The sequence below is a fragment of the Schistocerca cancellata genome, chromosome 12 (genome assembly GCF_023864275.1).
Source record: "Schistocerca cancellata isolate TAMUIC-IGC-003103 chromosome 12, iqSchCanc2.1, whole genome shotgun sequence".
Taxonomy (NCBI): Eukaryota; Metazoa; Arthropoda; class Insecta; order Orthoptera; family Acrididae; genus Schistocerca; species Schistocerca cancellata.
In genome coordinates, this window is record NC_064637.1 from 31125654 (window position 1) to 31147411 (window position 21758).

General features: G+C 40.5%; 1 protein-coding gene across 1 annotated transcript in view; it reads right to left on the bottom strand.

Annotated features, from left to right (window-relative positions):
* LOC126109417 (intermembrane lipid transfer protein Vps13) overlaps positions 1 to 21758 on the bottom strand; it is a 443304-nt gene that overhangs the window by 363783 nt on the left and 57763 nt on the right. Inside the window, exon 14 of the mRNA XM_049914452.1 lies at positions 18630 to 18810. Within this exon, the coding sequence (XP_049770409.1) occupies positions 18630 to 18810 (181 nt within the window). The remainder of the gene's footprint in view (positions 1 to 18629; positions 18811 to 21758) is intronic.

Genomic DNA, 21758 nt, shown 5'->3' on the forward strand with positions numbered 1-21758 from the left:
GACGCCAGTAAAATGTTCAGCGTTTGGGCACATTTTCGTAACGAATGACAAGGGCTTGCCTGTAAATGGCTATACCAACATTCAATGTTCTCTGGAGTTCTGCCAGTCTTGCAAGGACTGGTTGACTTTCAATTCAATGTGCTGGCAGTTTCATGGAAGTGTCTTACCCAATTCAATATTGTTCCATGAGCAGGAATTTGGTTTCCCAACTAAATCTTGAATCGCATAGGAAAGGCACATTTCATGCACACAACAGATTTCCTGTAGCAAAAATAGCACTCCACCATAAACACATACTTGCTTCAACCGGTATGACTTGACTATTGACCTGTATACAGGATAAAACTTGACATTCCACACTACTAACAGACGGTGCCACCACTGCTGTATCTTGTTTTTAGCGTGTGTTTTTTAAATTTGAAATTGTCAAAAGATTGTGAAACACACTGTAGAAAACTGTTTAAATCAGAAAATACTTTCAAAAATTCTAACATACGGCTGATAATGCTCACCCTACAATGCTATCCATTTTTGTGATTGTGAAATTGCATTCAAACTCACTTTATGCAAAACTGTAAGACTGACTGCTTCAGTAACTTTGCATGTGTTATTTTTGAAAATTTTTCCATTTTAAATATCCCTACAGATAAAAATCAGAAGCAGACAAGTCTAGTAAATGACACGGCTGCATAGCTGTTGAAGTGTAACGGGATGTGACATGACATTTTTAGGATGGCATGTCCCACTTCCAACCTACCCCAACAACAAATGATGTTCATGAAGTTTAGTAGTAAGGACTTTCCAGTATGGGCGGTATTATTACGATATGTGCAGATAGGAGAATGGCTCGAACCCATCACTTTACAAAGAGGAATGGTGAGCGAGTATCTGTGCCAGCTCTGTAGGCCCCCTTGTTCCTCAGTGTCACACTTTGAAGGTGTTTAGAAGACAAGGAGAAAAAGAGGGAAGGTCATGGCTACAGTGGACAACATGACAAATGGACTGTCCAATTGGCTTGTGTTAAGATCTAGTTCTAGTCTTGATCCTGTCCAAGCTACATGTGTTTCAGACAATATGTCAACCAACTTAGTATATGAGATTGTGTCACGAATGACGCTGTTGTCGTAAAAGAAAGGTTTAAAGTGCAGTTGTTTATGACATTCAAATACCTCAGAAAAAAATTAATGCTCTCTTTCAGCACCTAATCACGCCTAAGGAGTAGTAGTCCTGTGAAGATGCTAGGAGGCACTGAAAAGCAGGTCCCCCTCAGCAAACATCAAGGAATGTGATCGAAGGTAATTTTAACACCAAATATAAGAGGGATACATACTGCACACAGGAAATTTAACACTGATACCATACAACATTGAGGGTCGATCGTATTCTTTTGTGAAAGCTACACAAAACGAGGCAGTAACTGAGGAGACATTGGTACATAGCTTCATCTTGCTGGAAAAAGCAAGACTGCCTTTGATGTTCCTCGAACTGAGAGTAGAAGCCTCCACTGGCAGTGATTTCAAAGAATATTCGGCTAATAATTTAACTAACAGAATCCATAAACCGAACTCCCATTTTTTTTATTTTGAAGAGAACTTTAACAGACAATACAGTAGAGTCTCGATAGTTCGAGTTTCCAATAATCTGAGCCTTCTTTTTTTTAAAAAAAGGTTGCAACGATCTACTTTCTTTCTTTTACTGACATGATAAAACATCATTGCAAAAGATAGACAGGGAGAGTACAGCCCAGTGACAAAGCAGACAACAATGCAATCAACACCGACGATTAGCTCGCTGCCCTGTTGCACGAACATCTGTCGTCAGTATGGCACGAAATATCCCGACTGCTGCCGGCTGCTACCGATCAAAACTGGGGAGTTCATACACTGCTGTAGTTCCCAGTACCTGTACTGCACAGTGTTGTGTGTCATTCTGTTTGTTGATTGTGTATTCCATTGTACACCTTACAAAGATGAGTGCTGCAACAAAAAAGAGGAAATTTGTGCCTTTGCATCTAAAATTAGAAGCACTAAGACGACTTGACAAATGAGAAACAATAAAAAAACTTGCTCTCGAATATGGTGTGTGTGAAGTTACTGTTGGTGACTGGCGAAGAAACCGACTTAAATTGGAACAGTTTTCTTCACAGAAATGCTCACACGAATCTCTCAGTCGAAAAAGTATACAGAAGTCAGACTTCAAAAAAACAAGTGAGGCATTGTTCATGTGGTTTACCCAACAGAGACAGGAGGGTGCTCCAATTTCTGGCCCAATCTTGCAAGAAAAAGCTTTGTTTTTCAGAAACCAGCTGCAGGAAGGAGATGACAATTTCGCTGCTAGTGTGGGCTGGCTCGACAAGTGGAAGGAGAGGTATGGAGTGCGTCAACTAGACGTATGTGGAGAAAAATGCTCTGGCGATGCTCAGTCTGTTTAAAAATTTATCATCGAGTTTAAAAAAATCATAACTGACGAAAATTTGTCTAATGAAAATATATATAACTGTGACGAAACTGGGCTAAATTTTAAAATGTTACCAGCGAGAACACTTGCTTCTTACAAAGAAAAAAGTGCTCCTGGGCACAAAAAAAAGCAAAGAGCGGCTCACAGTTATGGCAACTGGAAACCACAAACTAAAACTAGTTGTGATTGGGAAGTCTGACAAGCCAAGAGCATTCAAGAATGTATCCATCTCAGCTCTTCCGGTTGTCTATACACATCAGAATAATGCCTGGATGAATCAGGAAATCTTCAAGAACTGGTTTTTTAACTCATTTGTACCTGACAAAGATTTTTTTAAAAGAAAGCGGACTGCCATGCAAAGCAATTTTGCTCATGGATAATGAGTCCTCACATCAAAGTGCAGGAGAACTGCAGTGCAACAGTATCCGCACCTTGTTTTTCCCACCAAACGTTAGCTGTCTCATTCAGCCCACGGATCAGAGCATTCTGGAATGTCTAAAAAAAAAAAAAAAAAAAAAAAAAAAAGTATCAACGGCAATTGCTACAGCCAATCCTGCGTTCCGAAGACAACGAAAACATTGTAGGAGCTTTGAAGAAAGTGACTTTGAAGGATGTCGTGTACTGGATTAGCGAATCTTGGAGCGAAATAAAGTCAGACACAATTTCTAAGTCGTGGAGGAAAATTCTACAGTAAAGTATGCCAGACACAGAAACTGAAGATTTAGCAGATGAGGACAATTAACCATTGTGTAATTTAATCAGAAGATTGCCAGGGTGTGAAGACGCAAAAGAGGTGGAAGTAGGCGAGAGATTAAATCTGGACAAACAGCTGGAAGTGACAGACTCTTCTATAATTGACACGGTTAACATTCCATCGCAGTGTGAGGGTGACTAGGATGACGAGGCAGAGGCTGCACCGATGACGAGTCACACCGATGGCTACGCTGCTCTCGAGGCCGCCATATGCTACGTGGAACCACAGACTGAGGCGACATTTTATTTACAGTTTATTCACTTTCTGCCATTAATACCATGTCATCAGCAAGTCCAATACAGTCTGTTCTCTTTGCACCAATACATACTAACCAGCCATCTCTCCTTCCATTCTACTCATTTCCTCTTTGAAATCCACCAGCCTGTTCCACTGTACCGAGTCAAAACCTTTTTTACAATTCAATAAAAACAGCATAAATTTATCTTTCTTTCCCAGCATATCTTTCCCGTATGATTCTTAACAGGCCACCAGCATCTCATTCCTTTTCCTCTTCTAAATCCAAATTGTTCGTTGCAATTCCATCTATCCAACTTGTGATATAGCCTTGTATTCAGCACTCTCAATAATACTGTATATGTACAAGAAATTAGGCCAATAGTACTATGTTATTCACACTTGTTTGTATTTCTCTTTTTCTCAAGTGGTATAACCATTGCAAGACAGTTATCAAGCCATTCATCTTTCCTGTACATTTCATTACTGAAGTACATTTATTTGTTTCCTTCCCATTTCCCAATCTATTCAACATTTTTGCTAGTAAGTTATCAATTCCACATACCTTCCAATTCTCCTTCTTCAGCACCCTTCCTTATTCCACTTCCAAGATGCTGCACCCATCTCAGTCTTACAGCACATATTCCTCAATCTGTACATCATTTCATACTTCCCTCTCTCTCCATTTTCTTTATTTCCTTGCCTTTCTCTTTCATTCTTTCATCCACCTCTCTCTTGCTCCTTCACTTTCTCTTCTTAATTCGTGATTCAGTTTCTTGTACCTCTTTTTCCTTTCCACATTTTCTCATTTTCTCCATTCTTCCACCTTTTTCAATGTATTTTCAACTACCCATTTTTTCTTGATACCTCAGGACACTAATTCCTAGTACTACTTTGTCAGAGTCCACAAGTCCCTCCCTCATTTTGATCCATTTGTCATTTACACATTCTTCATTTCTACCTCTCCCTTTCCCTCATAAACCTGTCTTCCAACTCCATAGCCTTACCTACCTCCTTCAGTATCTTTAAGTTTAATCTTTGTTTTGCTTCACCTCTCCATACTTTCTTCAACTTCACTTCTATTTCTCCCACTATGAGGTTGTGGTCTGGATTTCTGTCTGCTCCTGGGTAAGCGTTGGCATTCTTTAGACAATTCCTAAATCTTTTTGTGTCAGGGTGTACTCCGACTGACACCTTTCTCTATTCAAATTTGAGATCCATGTATAACATCATCTTTTGTGATTTTCAAATAATGCGTTACCCACCACTAGCGAGCTTTCTTTGTAAAAGTTAATTAGCCATTAACCTCTCTCATTTCTTATCCCACTACAAATTTTCCTACTGTATCTGTCTCTTTCTTCGCACACCACTCCATTCAGCTCTCCCACAATGACATTGCAGGCATTTCTATCTCCTTTCTTGATAAGTCTTTGAATTTTCTCATAACATTCTTCCATCTTTTCATCTCCGCTGGTTGAATGGCATGTATACCTATTTAATACTGTATTTTTCAGACTACCCAGAAGTCATATAATCATTAATCTTCCATCAATATATTTCACCTTGGTCAATTCCTTTTTCAATTTCTGTCCTATCAATGTTTCTACTCCATTTTCACCACTCTTTATTTCCACTGAAGAGAGAAGCTTATAATCTCTATTTCCTACCTGTCTGTTCTCTCCCCGTCTCATTTAACACAAGCCAAGCACATCTAATCCCTTCCTTTTCACCTCCTATTCTGCACTTTGTAGCTTCCCTACTTGCAGCAGTGCTGGGACATTCCATGTTCCAATTCTTATCTTTCCTTCCCTCATTCTCCCTTCATCCTTTCTTATATATTGCATCTCAATGTGTTTCCCTCCTGGAGACCAAGTGAGGGGAAGCTCTAACTCTGGATTATTTCACATGGAGAGACATATGAAAGCAGTCTGAAAATGTCTCTGCCTGATTATGGAAATGACAATTTATGCTTTCAAAGAAGTTTTATCTTTCTACATAATTTCCTCTAATGCCAATACATTTCATCCAGCACATTGCAGTTATATTATCCCCTCTCTGCAGTGTTCCTCTGGAAGTGCTACACAGTAGAGATGGGTCGTTTGCGAACTAACGCAACAATCGAGAAACGAATTCTAAGAAACGTCTTTCGTAGTTCACTTCGGTCATGGCTTTCTACTTATACTTCCTGGCAACAGGAAACAGTCGGTCTCGTTCCCACAACAGTTCTTTGGCCGGTCTCATTCCAGCCTTGGTCCCGTTCCAGTCTGTCTGTCTCTCAGTTGCAGCTTTCTACTTATAGTTCCCGGGAACAGTAAACGGTCGGTCTCGTTCCTGCAACGGCATGTCGACCGGTCTTGTTCCAGCCTCGGTCCCGTTCCCGCCTATCTCGGTTGGGCAGACTCATCGTCCTCCGCATGGCCACTCATCGCAGTTTCACTGCCGACTGCTCATAGTTCAGTATCGAGTTGTTCGTTTTGATCGCTGCACATGCCCATTCTAGATCTGTTTCAAACCTTTTTTTGAACTCTGAACTTCTGGTCGTTTTCATAGTCTACTCAGTGTCCATGACTGGTAATTAAAATGTATTTTATAATTACGTAAATTACATAAAAATTACATGATAAGTAATACATACATCTTTTCAGGTAACAAAACATCATATCAGCTTACTTCACTATTTCAATAAACAGCAGAAGAAATACTTGTAAAAAGGCAAGATTTTTTTTGTTATTAGACATGCAAAGGAAGTCGGCACAACACACACAAGTGGCCATTTTCAGTTTTTTTTTTTTTTTTTTTTTTTTTATCCAAGGTAAAAGAGCATGTTCATCATTATGGAAGGCAGACCGACTTACAACCGAATAGAGCCTGCACTCCATAATCGAGTGTCTGGTGTCACGTATTGTAAAGATAATATGATAACTTCTGCAATATTATTTCTGTGGTACAGCGTGGTGCACCAAAAATTGGCCCCAAGTACTAGACTACTCACTGTCCCCCACCAGTCGTCATCTATTGTTTCGAAGTTGTTTGGATTAGCCTATTTGTTATTTCTTCACTGCCTAATTATTACACGTTTATCTATTCTGCTTGTAGAGGTCAACAAATCGTGCGTAACTGGCGAGCAGTCTGTACTCTGTGCCGGTTTTTCGTGCACCACCTTATATTATTTCACAGCGATCAGCCACATAATACAATGGCTTCTGGTCTGGACAAAAAGAGCTTACCAGCAAGGAATATCTTCAGTTTTGATAATACATGGAAGGCCAAGGGAGCCAAATCTGAGGAATAGGGTAGATGTTCCAGCACTTCATAGTGTAAATCCCTCTATTTCTCCATTGCCAAGACACTTTCATGGGCAGATGTATTTTCCAGATGGAAGATGATTTTTTTTTTTTTTTCCATCTATTTTCACGAATGCTTGTGTCCAGTTTTGTTAGAAGTTGACAGCAGTATTCTCCAGTTATGCTTTTGCCTTTTCCATGGTAGCCAATCAACAAAATTCCTTTCACATCCCATATACCAATGCCAAAAATCTTTCCCACCAATGGCACCAACCTTGCCGTCTTTGGAGCAGAACAACTGGCTTCTAATTCACAATATAGACTGCTGTTGGAAATCAGGTGTGTAGTGGTAAATCTATGTTTCGCCCGTTGTCATGTATCGATGCAAAAGTCACTTCTGCTTTTCTTAAAATGCACCAAGCACTTTTTGGAAAGTGTCATGCGAATGCGTTTGTGATCTGCAGTGAGCACAGGTGGCTGTGACCTCAGGCGAAGGTTTCTCATGTTCAATTCCTGGTGCAAGGTGTCACCAGCATGTTCCTTTAATATCCATAGAGCATTAGCAATTTCACGCATCTTCATATGCCTACCTTCCAAACGAACTTTGTCCACAATTTACGGTGAGCTTGCACTTTTTAGACATCCTTCGCATGGATCATCATGAATGCTTTTACAGCCATGTTTAAAATTGGCCATCCGTTACTTCGTGGTGGAAACTGAATGTGAAGAGTGTAATGTAACGGACTACTGAAACTACCAATACCACCAGCTGGCGAGATGTGAGGTGCCATCAACCAACTCGAAGGAGCAAGTGAACTTTAACTACGTAAAAATAAACTGAAATATTATTATTTTGTTACAAAAATGTTAATATGAGGACAATCATGAGGTATATTGCCACAGAACTATATTATTACCACTTTTCATTTCTCATACTATGTTTTTCATATATGTATATGTGCGGTGTGTAAAATAACAATATACAACCAAGGTTGGCAGTACTGCACAGTTTGTAAGCTCTGTGAACAGGAGCCAGTTGTTGGCAGGTGTAGAGACAATGGGCATTTGGTGTCGAGACGTCTTGTGATATGCTTGCTTTGAGAACATCAAGAATAGAGGGAACAAAATGATGTATTGGAAAAGCTGTTACATTGAAAATTATTGAATATCGTCACAATCAGCATTTATAAAATATAAGTTGGAAGTTTAAATATGTGTCAGTTCTTACGCAGCAGAATACACACCCTGGACCTCAAATTGATTTCACAAATAGCGGATGGCGAGATTCATCACTGGACCACGAGCGTTCAACAACGACCACTAAAGGTAAGAAAGTTATATTACTCTATATTCAAATTGTGATGATACCTTTCTTTCTCCATGTCTTCAACCCTGTATGTACTCTGTTAGAGTGAACAGCATGACGGGGACTTGTGGTTGAGGCACACCAGGGAGACCACACAGGTTTAAAATGATAATTTGTAGCTTAATATACTACTACTGATAATAATCAATATTTGTTCCCTGGAGAAGGAAATGCATTATAAGAGCCACCATACACACTTACAAGCCGCAAATGAATTTTTGTTGGTGTTACACCTTCTTTTGTGAAGAATTTAATCACTGCACGATACTCAATTTTTTTCCGTGTCCAATGCTACAGGTACATCAGCTGCTTCAAATGACTGACTGACTGACTGACTGCCTGGAGTAACTTGCAATTTTACATAGTGTCTAGTAACACACATACCAATATAAGGCGAAAAAGATCTTCACGAGTAGGGCTGCGTTCTCTGGGGGAAGCCAGGAACTTTTCAGACAATCCTTGTACCATGTACTGGTTGGGAAATTAGTGTGGTAATATCCTATTACTTTCCATGTAGGGAGTAGGTTGACCAACTTAAAATCAGCAGCTCACTATGAGACACACACTGTCTGCAGCCACCATCTGGGGTACAGCCACTATTTGGACTCTCTATGCAACAAAAGAAAGAAGATCCCCTTCTGCCAACTTTACAGTTTCAAAAGACTATTTCCAGTATTGCTGCCATTGTGGTCATCACAATGTAAAGGGCACTCTAACATGGTGCTATCTACTGGAGCCAGTTGAACCATGGTTTTTTTAACTAGGTGTTATTCTCACTCCTCATTCCCCATTACTCGAGAAATACAGCCTCAGGCTTACCACCGGCTTAGAGAGTAGGGACGTAAGTGCAGAATGACAAGATGTACATTTAATACCTGTCTACTATGAAAGTCACCTCACACATTTTTTCCAAGTTGCAGTAATTTTCTGAAAAATGTTTTCAATTGCTACTATGGTCAACATTGGCAGTTTAGAATCAAACACTGCCACTGGACCACCATTCCGTTATCAATTTCTGAATACTACTCTTGCTGGAATGTTGAAGTTTGGGAATAATTCATGAAAAATTTCACAAGTCTTCTCAAATGAGGCGGTACAATAACCTTCAGCTATACTCACTCTCTCATTCACCAAGAATGCCATACCATACTGGAATAACTATGAGAATGGTGGAAAGACCTCTCAGCACTTTCAGCAACAACCATCAACTGAAGCTGTGATGATTAACCATGCCATGCTACTTAAAGTAGTAAAGGAATTTTGCTATTTGGGGAGCAAAATAACTGACGATGGTAGAAGTAGAGAGGATATAAAATGTAGACTGGCTATGGCAAGGAAAGCGTTTCTGAAGAAGAGAAGTGTTAGGAAGTCGTTTCTGAAAGTATTTGTATGGAGTGTAGCTGTATATGGAAGTGAAACATGGATGATAAATAGTTTGGACAAGAAGAGAATAGAAGCTTTCAAAATGTGGTGCTACAGAAGAATGCTGAATATTAGATGGGTAGATCACATAACTAATGAGGAGGTATTGAATAGGGTTGGGGAGAAGAGAAATTTGTGGCACAACTTGACTAGAAGAAGGGATAGGTTGGTAGGACATGTTCTGAGGCATCAAGGGATCACCAATTTAGTACTGGAGGGCAGCGTGGAGGGTAAGAATCTTAGAGGGAGACCAAGAAATGAATACACTAAGCAGATTCAGAAGGATGTAGGTTGCAGTAGGTACTGGGAGATGCTGAAGCTTGCACAGGATAGAGTAGCATGGATAGCTGCATCAAACCAGTCTCAGGACTGAAGACCACAACAAAAACAACATCAACATGTGATCGCAAAATCGAGCAAGTGGGAAACAGCAAAACTGCAATGTATTGCTTACCGAGTAGCACCATTTTTACTGCAGACATGTTGTACCAAATGCAAAACAAAAATGCTGTAAAAATTTAAATTTTGTAAATCAACCAAACTGCTTTAAACAGTACTCAAAATTAATATAGAGACTATGTGACTGAAAAAGCCAGTCATAAATCCTAATCTGGAATGCAATGAATAGGTTCTCGCAAATGAAAAATTGTTCCAGACCAGGGCTCTAACACAAATTTCCCACTTTCTGCAAGCTGTCATCTTAACTGTTGGGCTATTTGAGCACGCCTCAAAGCCTGACTTGAACTTTAACTCTCACTGATATTGCCAACTATGCTTTCCAAAGACTAGTAATAGGGGCCGTTCTAACCAGTTTGTATTGAAATCATTTAATGTCACTGCATCTTCAATGACTTTATTCCAACAATCCGTTCATTTCATTTCAGCAAATTTAATTCAACTGATATTAGGTGCTGCTTCAAATATCTGGGAATATCCCTCTAAACGTCAAAACTTATCTTAATTCCCACCATCACCTACAAAGTCAGCCCCTCGTGCTCTTACACAACATTTCAAGCAATTTTCCTACTGTTGGGAGCAGTGCCAGGAGTTGATGGCCAAATTGTGTTCAAAATTAGTTGTAATTCTACTCAGATCTCTTCTATGGAGCATTTTCAACTTCATTTTTGGGAAGAGTCCAAAAATCACAAGAGGCTAGATCAGCCATGTACGATGGGTGTGGCACAGTTGTCACGATTTTCAGCTGGATGTCCTTCACACTGAGGAAAATATGTGCAGGTGCATTAGCACAATTACCCTAAATCTTTGTTCTCCCATCCTGCAGGCCGTTAGCATCATGTACAAATACACGAGCGTCAAAAAAATTCTTCAGCATTGACTATGTTGCCATACATGTGGTGCACATTTTTGGGGCACGTCTTCTAGTGTAAAGTTCGTTGTTTTGTTTCGGGGTCAAATCGCACTCCCACAATTCAGAGTCAGCCGCGCAGTTGCACACAAAATTTGGGTCACCTTGAACTGTTGTTTAAAGTTCAGTGCACATCTGAACCCAACAATCCCCTCAGTCCGCATTCAAGAGATGAGCGACGAACTTCACTAAAATTCATTTCGTGTTCAATTCATCAGCTAGAATGCACTGACATGTCCTGCATGAAATTCCAACAATTTCATGGTCATGGATTGTCTGTCTTTTGTCCTCATGGATCACCTCATGCACTTTCGCAACTGTTTCCATTGTGCAGACAGTGGAGCGGTCCAGGCAATGCCCAGTGACCAAGACATTTATAAATGGGCATTTGCCCAGGACTTTGTCCAAAGCAGTTTTAAATGCCCAAAATCTGGACATTTATAAAACAGCACTTTTTAAAGCTTTTACTGCTAGAATTTATAATGTATCAATTAAAATAAGGATTGGATTGGATTATTTGGGGGAGGAGACCGAACAGCGAGGTCATCGGTCTCACCAGATTAGGGAAGGAAATTGGCCGTGCCCTTTCAAAGGAACCATCCCGGCATTTGCTTGGAGCGATTTAGGGAAATTACGGAAAACCCAAATCAGGAGGGCCGGACGCGGGATTGAACCGTTGTCCTCCCAAATGCGAGTCCAGTGTGCTAACCACCGCACCACCTCACTCGGTATTAAAATAAGGGATGGGATGATACTCCTGATATTGAAAGTTAGCGAATGTTTGAGAGTGAACCTACATGTAGCATTCATTGCCTTTATTACTAAAACACACACACACACACACACACACACACACACACACACACACACACACACACAAACAAGTTGAACAGCTTTGATAGCCCGGAGGTGGGGGGAGGACATTGGCCACAGGTCATCACTTTGTAATGCAACACACTTTATAATCTGTGTCAAATCTCTAAATATTATTGAAGAATGATTAGTGATAACAATATTATTACTGAATGTGTTAAACATATGGCATGTGTTTCTTGATGACAAATGTCTAAAATGTTAAATTGTTTTCAGTGAAGAAAAAAGTAAGTTATGCTTTACTGTCAGATGTAGTGTTATTTGAGACAGACTGTAGTTTTCTAGTCTGCTCCTTTCTTTATTTACTTCCGTATGACTGCACTTATGTGAAGATAAAATTGACCTTATTAAAGAGTAAAAAATTATGTTTAAAGTCCCATTTATTTCCCCTAATAACTCTCCCCTAACTATAAAACAGCTTTTTCCAACTTGATTACCTAACCACTAAAGAAGCAGTGTTGCAAAACACCTTTTCCAATACAAAAATCAGCTTAATTTTTTTTTTATACGTTTTGCTTATCAATTAATCTTTAAAATGCATAAATACCTGGGCATTTATAAATTTTGGGCATTTTCCTGGGCATTTGCTCTAACTTATAAATACCCAGGCATTTTACACCATTAAGTGCTGGATGACAGACGGTCCTCATCCTCCACAGAATCCCGATCGTTTTTAAACAGCTTAAACCGCTCACATTTCCTACTTGGCACAAAGCTTGCTAACCAAGAGCCACCCTCAGAATGCAGTCAGTTTGAGCTGCAGTTTGGGGGCATAACAAAACTCAAAGTAGATCCTTTGTTTCTGCATGTCAGCCGTGTGAAAATTCACAGACACAGAAGAACACATTTTAAGGAAATCAACAACAACTTTTACACCAATGCACTCAAAATAATGCCACACGGCAGACTAACATTTGAAAGACGCGGATAGAAGTGCTTAGAGGCCAGAGTCTGTACTGTGAAGTGTTTGGCTGCAAAAATTCATTTTCTCTGAGATTTTGGACAGCACCTCATACACACCTGTGGAAGATGAAACCACAGTCTTCCTCCAACTTCGTTCCCGCAGTGGTGCATAGGCTGTTTGACAATCTCTGGCAATAGCGGTTGTAAATCGAAGGCAGAAACGTGAGTGACAATCAACATTTCAGTCTGGCCTGGGTGGGTGCCAAGAAAGCCTCAGAATGCAACCACGTGTGAAAAGCAGGAAATTTGTATTTCATACCGAATCTCGCATACATTCTCAATTGTCAGAACGTATTCACTGTACAGCAATGTTAAGTTCCCTATAAGAAACTAAGTGCTGATAACTACACTCCTAGGCAGGAGAAACTGCCAGGCAGCTGGGAACACCAAAACCACTTCTCAAATATTGCTCATTAACCTAGGCCCTTTTAGAGTGTAAGAGATCAGACAGGATACAGAAGGCTCAGAGAATTGTTTCAAATTTTGTCATGAGCTTGTTCAGTCAGCATGACAGTCTCACAGTGATGTTAGACCAAGTTCAGTAACAAATGCTACAAGAGATGTTGTGTATCGTGAGGCTGTACTGTTAAAATTCTGAGAATCTACATTGAGCGAAAACTGAACCAAAATTTCACTTGATCCCGCACATATGTCAAAAAATAATCATCATAGTAAATTTAGAGATCTCTGATATTTTACAGAAGCTTATCAATGATCGTGCTCACCAAAGTTTACACGTAAATAAATAAAAGAAAAGATGACTAAATAGTTGTGATACACAAGGTACCAACTACAACACACTATGGGTGGATTGCAGAGTGTAAATGTAGAACCAGAATTAATAATAAGAAATTCCATTAAAAGCAATTTCAACGAGTGTTGGGCTTAATCCCACCTTCGAACAGAAGCTTATTTTTATACTGAAAATTTCACATTTTTCCCTTGTTCAAAGAAAGGAAACTTTTCTCCAAATTAATAAAGGATACTTATTGTGAATCATGCTGATACACAAATAAAATTTTACAACTATGCATTGTGTACAACTTTTTATTTCAGGCAAAAAACTGTTTTTTGCACATATAAATATCACAAACCGTTAATGAATATTTTTGTGATTTATTTTTCTGTACGAGGCACAACTCAGCAGCGCAAGTTAACTTTATTAGCTAATTCACTTCCTTTCCCCCGTTCCCAAAAAGCTATTTATCTTCCCATTGAAAATATATTTCCTATGTAATTCAGCCAGGTTTTATTAAATTTTCCTACGATAATTAAATGATATTTTGTAGTAGAACTTTGAATTTAGGAGTGTCCCAGATAACGTGCCGTTGAAGCATACATCTGAATCTTAAGCAGCTACTTTCACTCGGGAGGTATTCAAAAATATTTATAGTTCAGTCTATCAGTGTTCATTCCGATAAAGTTACACAAAAATTTGTTACCTCTCCCGCACTCAAATATTCTCTCTCTACTGCTTGAACACTTAATCTTGAGGGTTTCTTCTTGAGTGCACTGTATACTACTTACAAGGGTCGAAAAAAATATGGAAACCGTGTGAGAAATGCACGCTCGAACATAAAAGTGGATGCTTGACAAGACTACAAGTTCTGCTGTTTCCTCTTATGAGAAACAGCACCCGTGCAATATTCTTGATACGATGTAAGTGTCAGTCATGGTTAGAATAATGTTCTGTGTAGTTGTGAGTGCATTACATCAGAGCCACAAGACTCTAAAAGTGAACAAAATGTTGATGCTCATTTGGCAAGTGCTTCCATAATCAAGCAAGCCGAAGTGATTGGTATTTCAAGCAGCACTGCATCAAAGATATACAAGGTGTTACAAAAAGGTACGGCCAAACTTTCAGGAAACATTACTCCCACACAAAGAAAAGATGTTATGTGGACATGTGTCCGGAAACACTTAATTTCCATGTTAGAGCTCATTTTAGTTTCGTCAGTATGTACTGTACTTCCTCGATTGACTGCCAGTTGGCCCAATTGAAGGAAGGTAATGTTGACTTCGGTGCTTGTGTTGACATGCAACTCATTGCTCTACAGTACTAGCATCAAGCACATCAGTATGTAGCATCAACAGGTTACTGTTCATCACGAACATCGTTTTGCAATCAGTGCAATGTTTACAAATGCGGAGTTGGCAGATGCCCATTTGATGTATGGATTAGCACGGGGCAATAGCCGTGGCGTGGTACATTTGTATTGAGACAGATTTCCAGAACGAAGGTGTCCCGACAGGAAGACGTTCGAAGCAATTGATCGGCATCTTAGAGAGCACAGAACATTCCAGCCTATGACACGCGTCTGGCGAAGACCTAGAACGATGAGGACACCTGCAATGGACGAGGCAATTCTTCGTGCAGTTGACAATAACCCTGTCAGCGTCAGAGAAGTTGCTGCTGTACAAGGTAACGTTGACCACGTCACTGTATGGAGAGTGCTACAGGAGGACCAGTTGTTTCCGTACCATGTACAGCGTGTGCAGGCACTATCAGCTGCTGATTGGCCTCCACGGGTACACTTCTGCGAATGTTTCATCCAACAATGTGTCAATCCCCATTTCAGTGCAAATATTCTCTTTACGGACGAGGCTTCATTCCAACGGGATCAAATTGTAAATTTTCACAAGGAACTTGTGTGGGCTGACGAGAATCCGCACGCAATTGTGCAATCACGTCATCAACACAGATTTTCTGTGAACGTTTCGGCAGGCATTGTTGGTGATGTCTCAATTGGGCCCCATGTTCTTCCACCTACGCTCTATGGAGCACGTTATCACGATTTCATACGGGATACTCTACCTGTGCTGCTAGAACATGTGCCTTTACAAGTACGACACAACACGTGGTTCATGCACGATGGAGCTCCTGCACATTTCGGTCACAGTGTTCGTACGCTTCTCAACAACAGATTCGGTGACCGATGGATTGGTAGAGGCGGACCAATTCCATGGCCTCCAAGCTCTCCTGACCTCAACCCTCTTGACTTTCATTTATGGGGGCATTTGGAAACTCTTGTCTACGCAACACCAGTACCAAATGTAGAGACTTCTTGCTCATATGGTGGACATCTGTGATGCAATACGCCATTCTCCAGGGCTGCATGAGCGCATCAGGGATTCCATGAGATGGAGGGTGGATGCATGTATCCTCGCTAACGGAGGACATTTTGAACATTTCCTGTAACAAAGTGTTTGAAGTCACGCTGGTACGTTCTGTTGCTGTGTGTTTCCATTCCATGACTAATGTGATTTGATGAGAAGTAATAAAATGAGCTCTAACATGGAAATTAAGCATTTCCGGACACATGTCCACATAACATATTTTCTTTCTTTGCGTGTTAGGAATGTTTCTTGAAAGTTTGGCCATACCTTTTTGTAACACCCTGTATACTGTATAGAGGGAAAGAGGATAAACATCATCTGTTAAGTCACAATACGAACAAAAGTGTGGGTTGAATGATCATGACGGATGGTCACTGAAGAGAATTCTGATGAAAAATAAGAAGATGACAGCTGCAATCTACAGAGCTTAATGTCACACTTACAAACCTTGTCAGCATCAAAACAACATGAAGGGAACTCCTAAAGTAAGGAACTGCAGGTTGAGCTGTAATTCAGCACCACTCACCAATAATGCAAACAGCCACAGCAGAAAAGCAAGATACCAGCACCATAAAACATTGACTATGGGGCAATGGAAAAATGTCATTTGTCTGGATGGGTCTTGTTCCACATTGTTTCCAACTTGCGCACAAGTTTACAACCCAAGAGTGGCACATGGCAGGGATTTGGTGACATTCAGGCAGCCATATCACGGTATTCCATGGGCCCCATGATTATAACATTGCATTACTGCCAAGGATTGTGTGACCATTTTGGGTGAACAGGTCCACCTGATGCTACAATATTTGCTCCATAATGGTGATGATGAGTTCCAAGATGACACGAGCCCCTGTTCACACAGCTCGAATCGCCCAGGACTGGTTTTGTGAGCACAGTGATGAATTGTTGCATATCCACGGCCATCACAGTTACACAATTTGAATATTACTGAGACTTTGTGGTCTGCTTTGGAGAGAAGTGCACACAATTGCTATTCACCTCCACCATCATCATCACCTGAATTTGCCACTATTTTACAGGAAGAATGGTGTAAGACAGCTTGAAAATCACAGAGGACTGTACTTATCCATTCTGAGCCAACTAGAAGATGTTTTGAATGCCACCAGTTTTCCTACACTGTATTGGGCATTGTCTACAAATGCTAGACTGGAGAAAGCTTTTGACAATGTTGAGTGGAATACTCTCTTTCAAATGATGAAGGTGGCAGGGATAAAATACAGGGAGTGACAGGCTATTTACAATTTGTACGGAAACCAGATGGCAGTTATAATAGTCTAGGGGCATGAAAGGGAAGCAGTGGTTGGGAAGGGAGTGAGACAGGGTTGTAGCCTCTCCCCGATGTTATTCAATCTGTATATTGAGCACGCAATGAAGGAAACAAAAGAAAAATTCAGAGTAGGAATTAAATTCCATGAAGAAGAAATAAAAACTTTGAGGTTCACCAATGACATTGTAATTCTGTCAGAGACAGCAAAGGACCTGGAACAGCAGCTGAGTGGAATGGACAGTGTCTTGAAAGGAGGATATAAGATGAACATCAACAAAAGCAAAACAAGGATAATGGAATGTAGTCAAATTAAGTCTGGTGATGCTGAGGGAATTAGATTAGGAAATGAGACACTTAAAGTAGTAAATGAGTTTTGCTATTTGGGGAGCAAAATAGCTGATGATGGTCGAAGTAGAGAGGATATAAAATGTAGACTGGCAATGGCAAGGAAAGCGTTCCTGAAGAAGAGAAATTTGTTAACATTGAGTATTGATTTAAGTGTCAGGAAGTCGTTTCTTAAAGTATTTGTATGGAGTGTAGCCATGTATGGAAGTGAAACGTGGACGATAAATAGTTTGGACAAGAAGGGAATAGAACCTTTCGAAATGTGGTGCTACACAAGAATGCTGAAGATTAGATGGGTGGATCATATACCTAATGACGGGGTACTGAATAGAATTGGAGAGAAGAGAAATTTGTGGCACAACTTGACTAGAAGAAGGGATAGGTTGGTAGGGCATATTCTGAGGCATCAAGGGATCACCAATTTAGTATTGGAGGGCAGCGTGGATGGTAAAAATCGTAGAGGGTGAGCAAGAGATGAATACACTAAACAGATTCAGAAGGATGTAGGTTGCAGCAGGTTCTGGGAGATGATGAAGCTTGCACAGGATAGAGTAGCATGGAGGGCTGTATCAAAACAGTCTCTGGACTGAAGACCACAACAATAACATTAGGCATGGTAATGCGTTTTGTTTTTCTTGTTTTCATATTTTTGTCCACCCCTGTAGGTCTAACATATGACACTAATGCCACTTTTAAGCCCTTTGGAATTTGCCTGGTAACTGAACAGACCATTCCACAGAGCCTACTGTGAAACAACTGCATCTACAAGGAAGGGAATAGAAGCTTCTGAAATGTAGTGTTACAAAAGAATACTGATGGTCAGATGGGCATCTTGGATAAGTGATTAAGTAAAGCAATGAATAGGGAAGAAAAGAAGTTAATAGCACAATAGGAGTAAAAGAGGGGATTGTTCGACAGCGCACATCCTGAGGGGTCAAAGATAGTCACTTTGGTGAGGGGGGAAATGTATCTCAATTAAGCAGTTTCAAGTGGATGTAGGATGCAACAGTTATACAGAAATGAAGCTACAGGTACATATTACACTACCATGGCGAGCTGCAACAAAACCTACTTTCAGAGTTAAGATCACAACACCACATCATTGCCTAACAAACAGATTGCTCAATTTATTGTTAACATTAAAGGAAACACTGTTTTACCTGCACATCCTTCAGCTCTATTTTAAATTTGTCGTAGCTTTGCGAGAGGATGGCCTGCATTATTTCTTCCTCGGCTGTGCCCTGGGAATGCAGCTCTTGAACCGTCTGCTTGGATGACGGGTCCAGCGTGATAGACGCCATAGTGAAGCTACCCAGGTCAAGTACCAGCAAGTCTTCGTTTCTACGACAAAGAATTTAGTCAGGCCACATGAACTGTTTCAAGTTTCATAACTGCCAACTAAATAACTCAAATAGTCAGTCAATTAAAAAGTAATAACTACTTCTCCAATCAATAAACAAACACTAGGATTTTCGCTCAGTACACAGAGAGAGAGAGAGAGAGAGAGAGAGAGAGAGAGAGAGAGTGAGTGAGTGTGTGTGTGTGTGTGTGTGTGTGTGTGTGTGTGTGTGTGGGAGGGGGGGGGGGCGCACACACACACACACACACACACACACACACACACACACACACACACACCTGGACCGATTTTAACCAAATTTGACACAGACACCAGACCTTATAAATATCAGTACTGTATGCTTTTAATGTCCTAGCTCCAATAGGAACAAAATTACAGGTAAAAACATGTTTCTTCGAGCCCCTGGCATATTGACTGCCCTGTACGACATTCATGTTGTGTGGTAATTGTATTGGCCTACCAAATCAACCTGCGTTGTGGGGCAGTCTATATGTCAGGGGCAAGAAAAGGCTTTCTGGGCCCCGACATGTTGGCTGTCCTTCACGACAGGCATTTTTGTGTTGGAACAGTATCAGCCTACTTTATCGACCCACTTTGCATAGCAGCCTGTATGTCAGGGGCAAGTAAATGATTTTTGAAACCTGTCATGCGTAGCCTGCCCTGCACGAGGGCTGTGGAAAGGTATTGCAGGGGCAATGGGTAACATGTGCCGATGAACATAGCCGAGATGCATAGAGGAGGAATGAGGGAATGGGCAGAGAAGGGAGGAACTGGAGACACATGAGGCAGGTGGAAGTTGAGAAAGAGGTTGAGGAGGAGGAGGATATAGTTAGAAGGCAGGGGACAGGATATGGTCAATGGGACTGGGGTAGGATCTGGTTGGAGGGAGGTGCAGGAAGACATGGCCAGAATAGGGGGTGGAGGAAATAGACAAAGAGAGGGGGAGAAGAGATGGGAATTGGAAGTGGGAGAATAAAGTGGACAGGGAGGAAGAGGTGGAGGCATAGAGGAGGAGCATTCAATAAATGTGTCTAACACACACAGGCAAAGCCCTAATACAGTACTACAATAAAAGGGAACCATTTTCTAAGATTACACTTTAAAGTTACAATTAATTTTAAATAATTAAACTGGGGGTTCTTGGTGAACCACTGTATATCGTATAAACTAAGAAAAAAACTTTTTTGCTTTGTCTCACAGAACTTCACTTCCATAGAGCCTATGTTTCGGGTTGTAATCCAGTATTCCAGTACACGAATCAGCTCTGTCCATTACCATTGGACTAGAGCCACACTTTACTTCCATTTAGTGAGCTGGAGCATAATTTCTCTGTGCTTTTTGAAGAAAACTTTTCCAAAGTGGGATGTGTCAGTGAAATAGGAAGGATTTTTACTCTCTTAAGAAAATACAGGGATGTTAAGAGTCGAGGACAAATATGTTGTTTGTTGTTGTGGTCTTCAGTCCTGAGACTGGTTTGATGCAGCTCTCCATGCTACTCTATCCTGTGCAACCTTCTTCATCACCCAGTACTTACTGCAACCTACATCCTTCTGAATCTGCTTAGTGTATTCACCTCTTGGTCTCCCTCTACGACTTTTACCCTCCACGCTACCCTCCAATACCAAATTGGTGATCCCTTGATGGTCAGAACATGTCCTACCAACCGATCCCTTCTTCTGGTCAAGTTGTGCCACAAACTTCTCTTCTCCCCAATTCTATTCAATACCTCCTCATTAGTTATGTGATCTACCCATCTAATCTTCAGCATTCTTCTGTAGCACCACATTTCGAAAGCTTCTATTCTCTTCTTGTCCAAACTATTTATCATCCATGTTTCACTTCCATACATGGCTACACTCCATACAAATACTTTCAGGAATGACTTCTTGACACTTAAATCTATACTCGATGTTAACAAATTTCTCTTCTTCAGAAACACTTTCCTTGCCATTGCCAGTCTACATTTTATATCCTCTCTACTTCGACCATCATCAGTTATTTTGCTCCCCAAATTGCAAAACTCCTTTACTACTTTAAGTGTCTCATTTCCTAATCTAATCCCTCAGCATCACCCAACTTAATCCGACAACATTCCATTATCCTCGTTTTGCTTTTGTTGAGGACAAATAAGAGGGAGCAAAAGGACGGAGCAGAGGAAACACAAGGTGTGGCAGTCTATATTCTTACCTGCATGTAGCCATCATACAGGGGGAAGAAGATAAGGACAGGAGGAATTCACCAACATATTGCAAATAAGCGATGACTGCCAGTTCCATTCAACACGAGGTTTCATACGAATGTCCTTTACAAATATAACAATAATCAAGAATTACAGGTAATTTTACTGGGATATTTCTGAGTAGATGTAGATGAAGATGAAATGGGAGATATGATACTGCGTGAAGAGTTTGACAGAGCACTGAAAGACCTAAGTCGAAACAAGGCCCCGGGAGTAGGCAACATTCCATTGGAACTACTAACAGCCTTGGAAGAGCCAGTCCTGACAAAACTCTACCATCTGGTGAGCAAGATGTATGAGACAAGCGAAATACCCTCAGACTTCAAGAAGAACATAATAATTCCAAACCCAAAGAAAGCAGGTGTTGAAAGATGTGAAAATTACCGAACTATCAGTTTAATAAGTCACAGCTGCAAAATACTAACGCGAATTCCTTACAGACGAATGGAAAAACTGTTAGAAGCTGACTTCAGGGAAGATAAGTTTGGATTCTGTAGAAATATTGGAACACATAAGGCAATACTGACCCTACGACTTACTTAAAGAAAGATTAAGAAAAGGCAAACCCACATTTCTAGCATTTGTAGACTTAGAGAAAGCTTTTGGCAATGTTGACTGGAATACTCTCTTTCAAATTCTGAAGGTGACAGGGGTAAAATACAGGGAGCGAAAGGCTATTTACAATTTGTA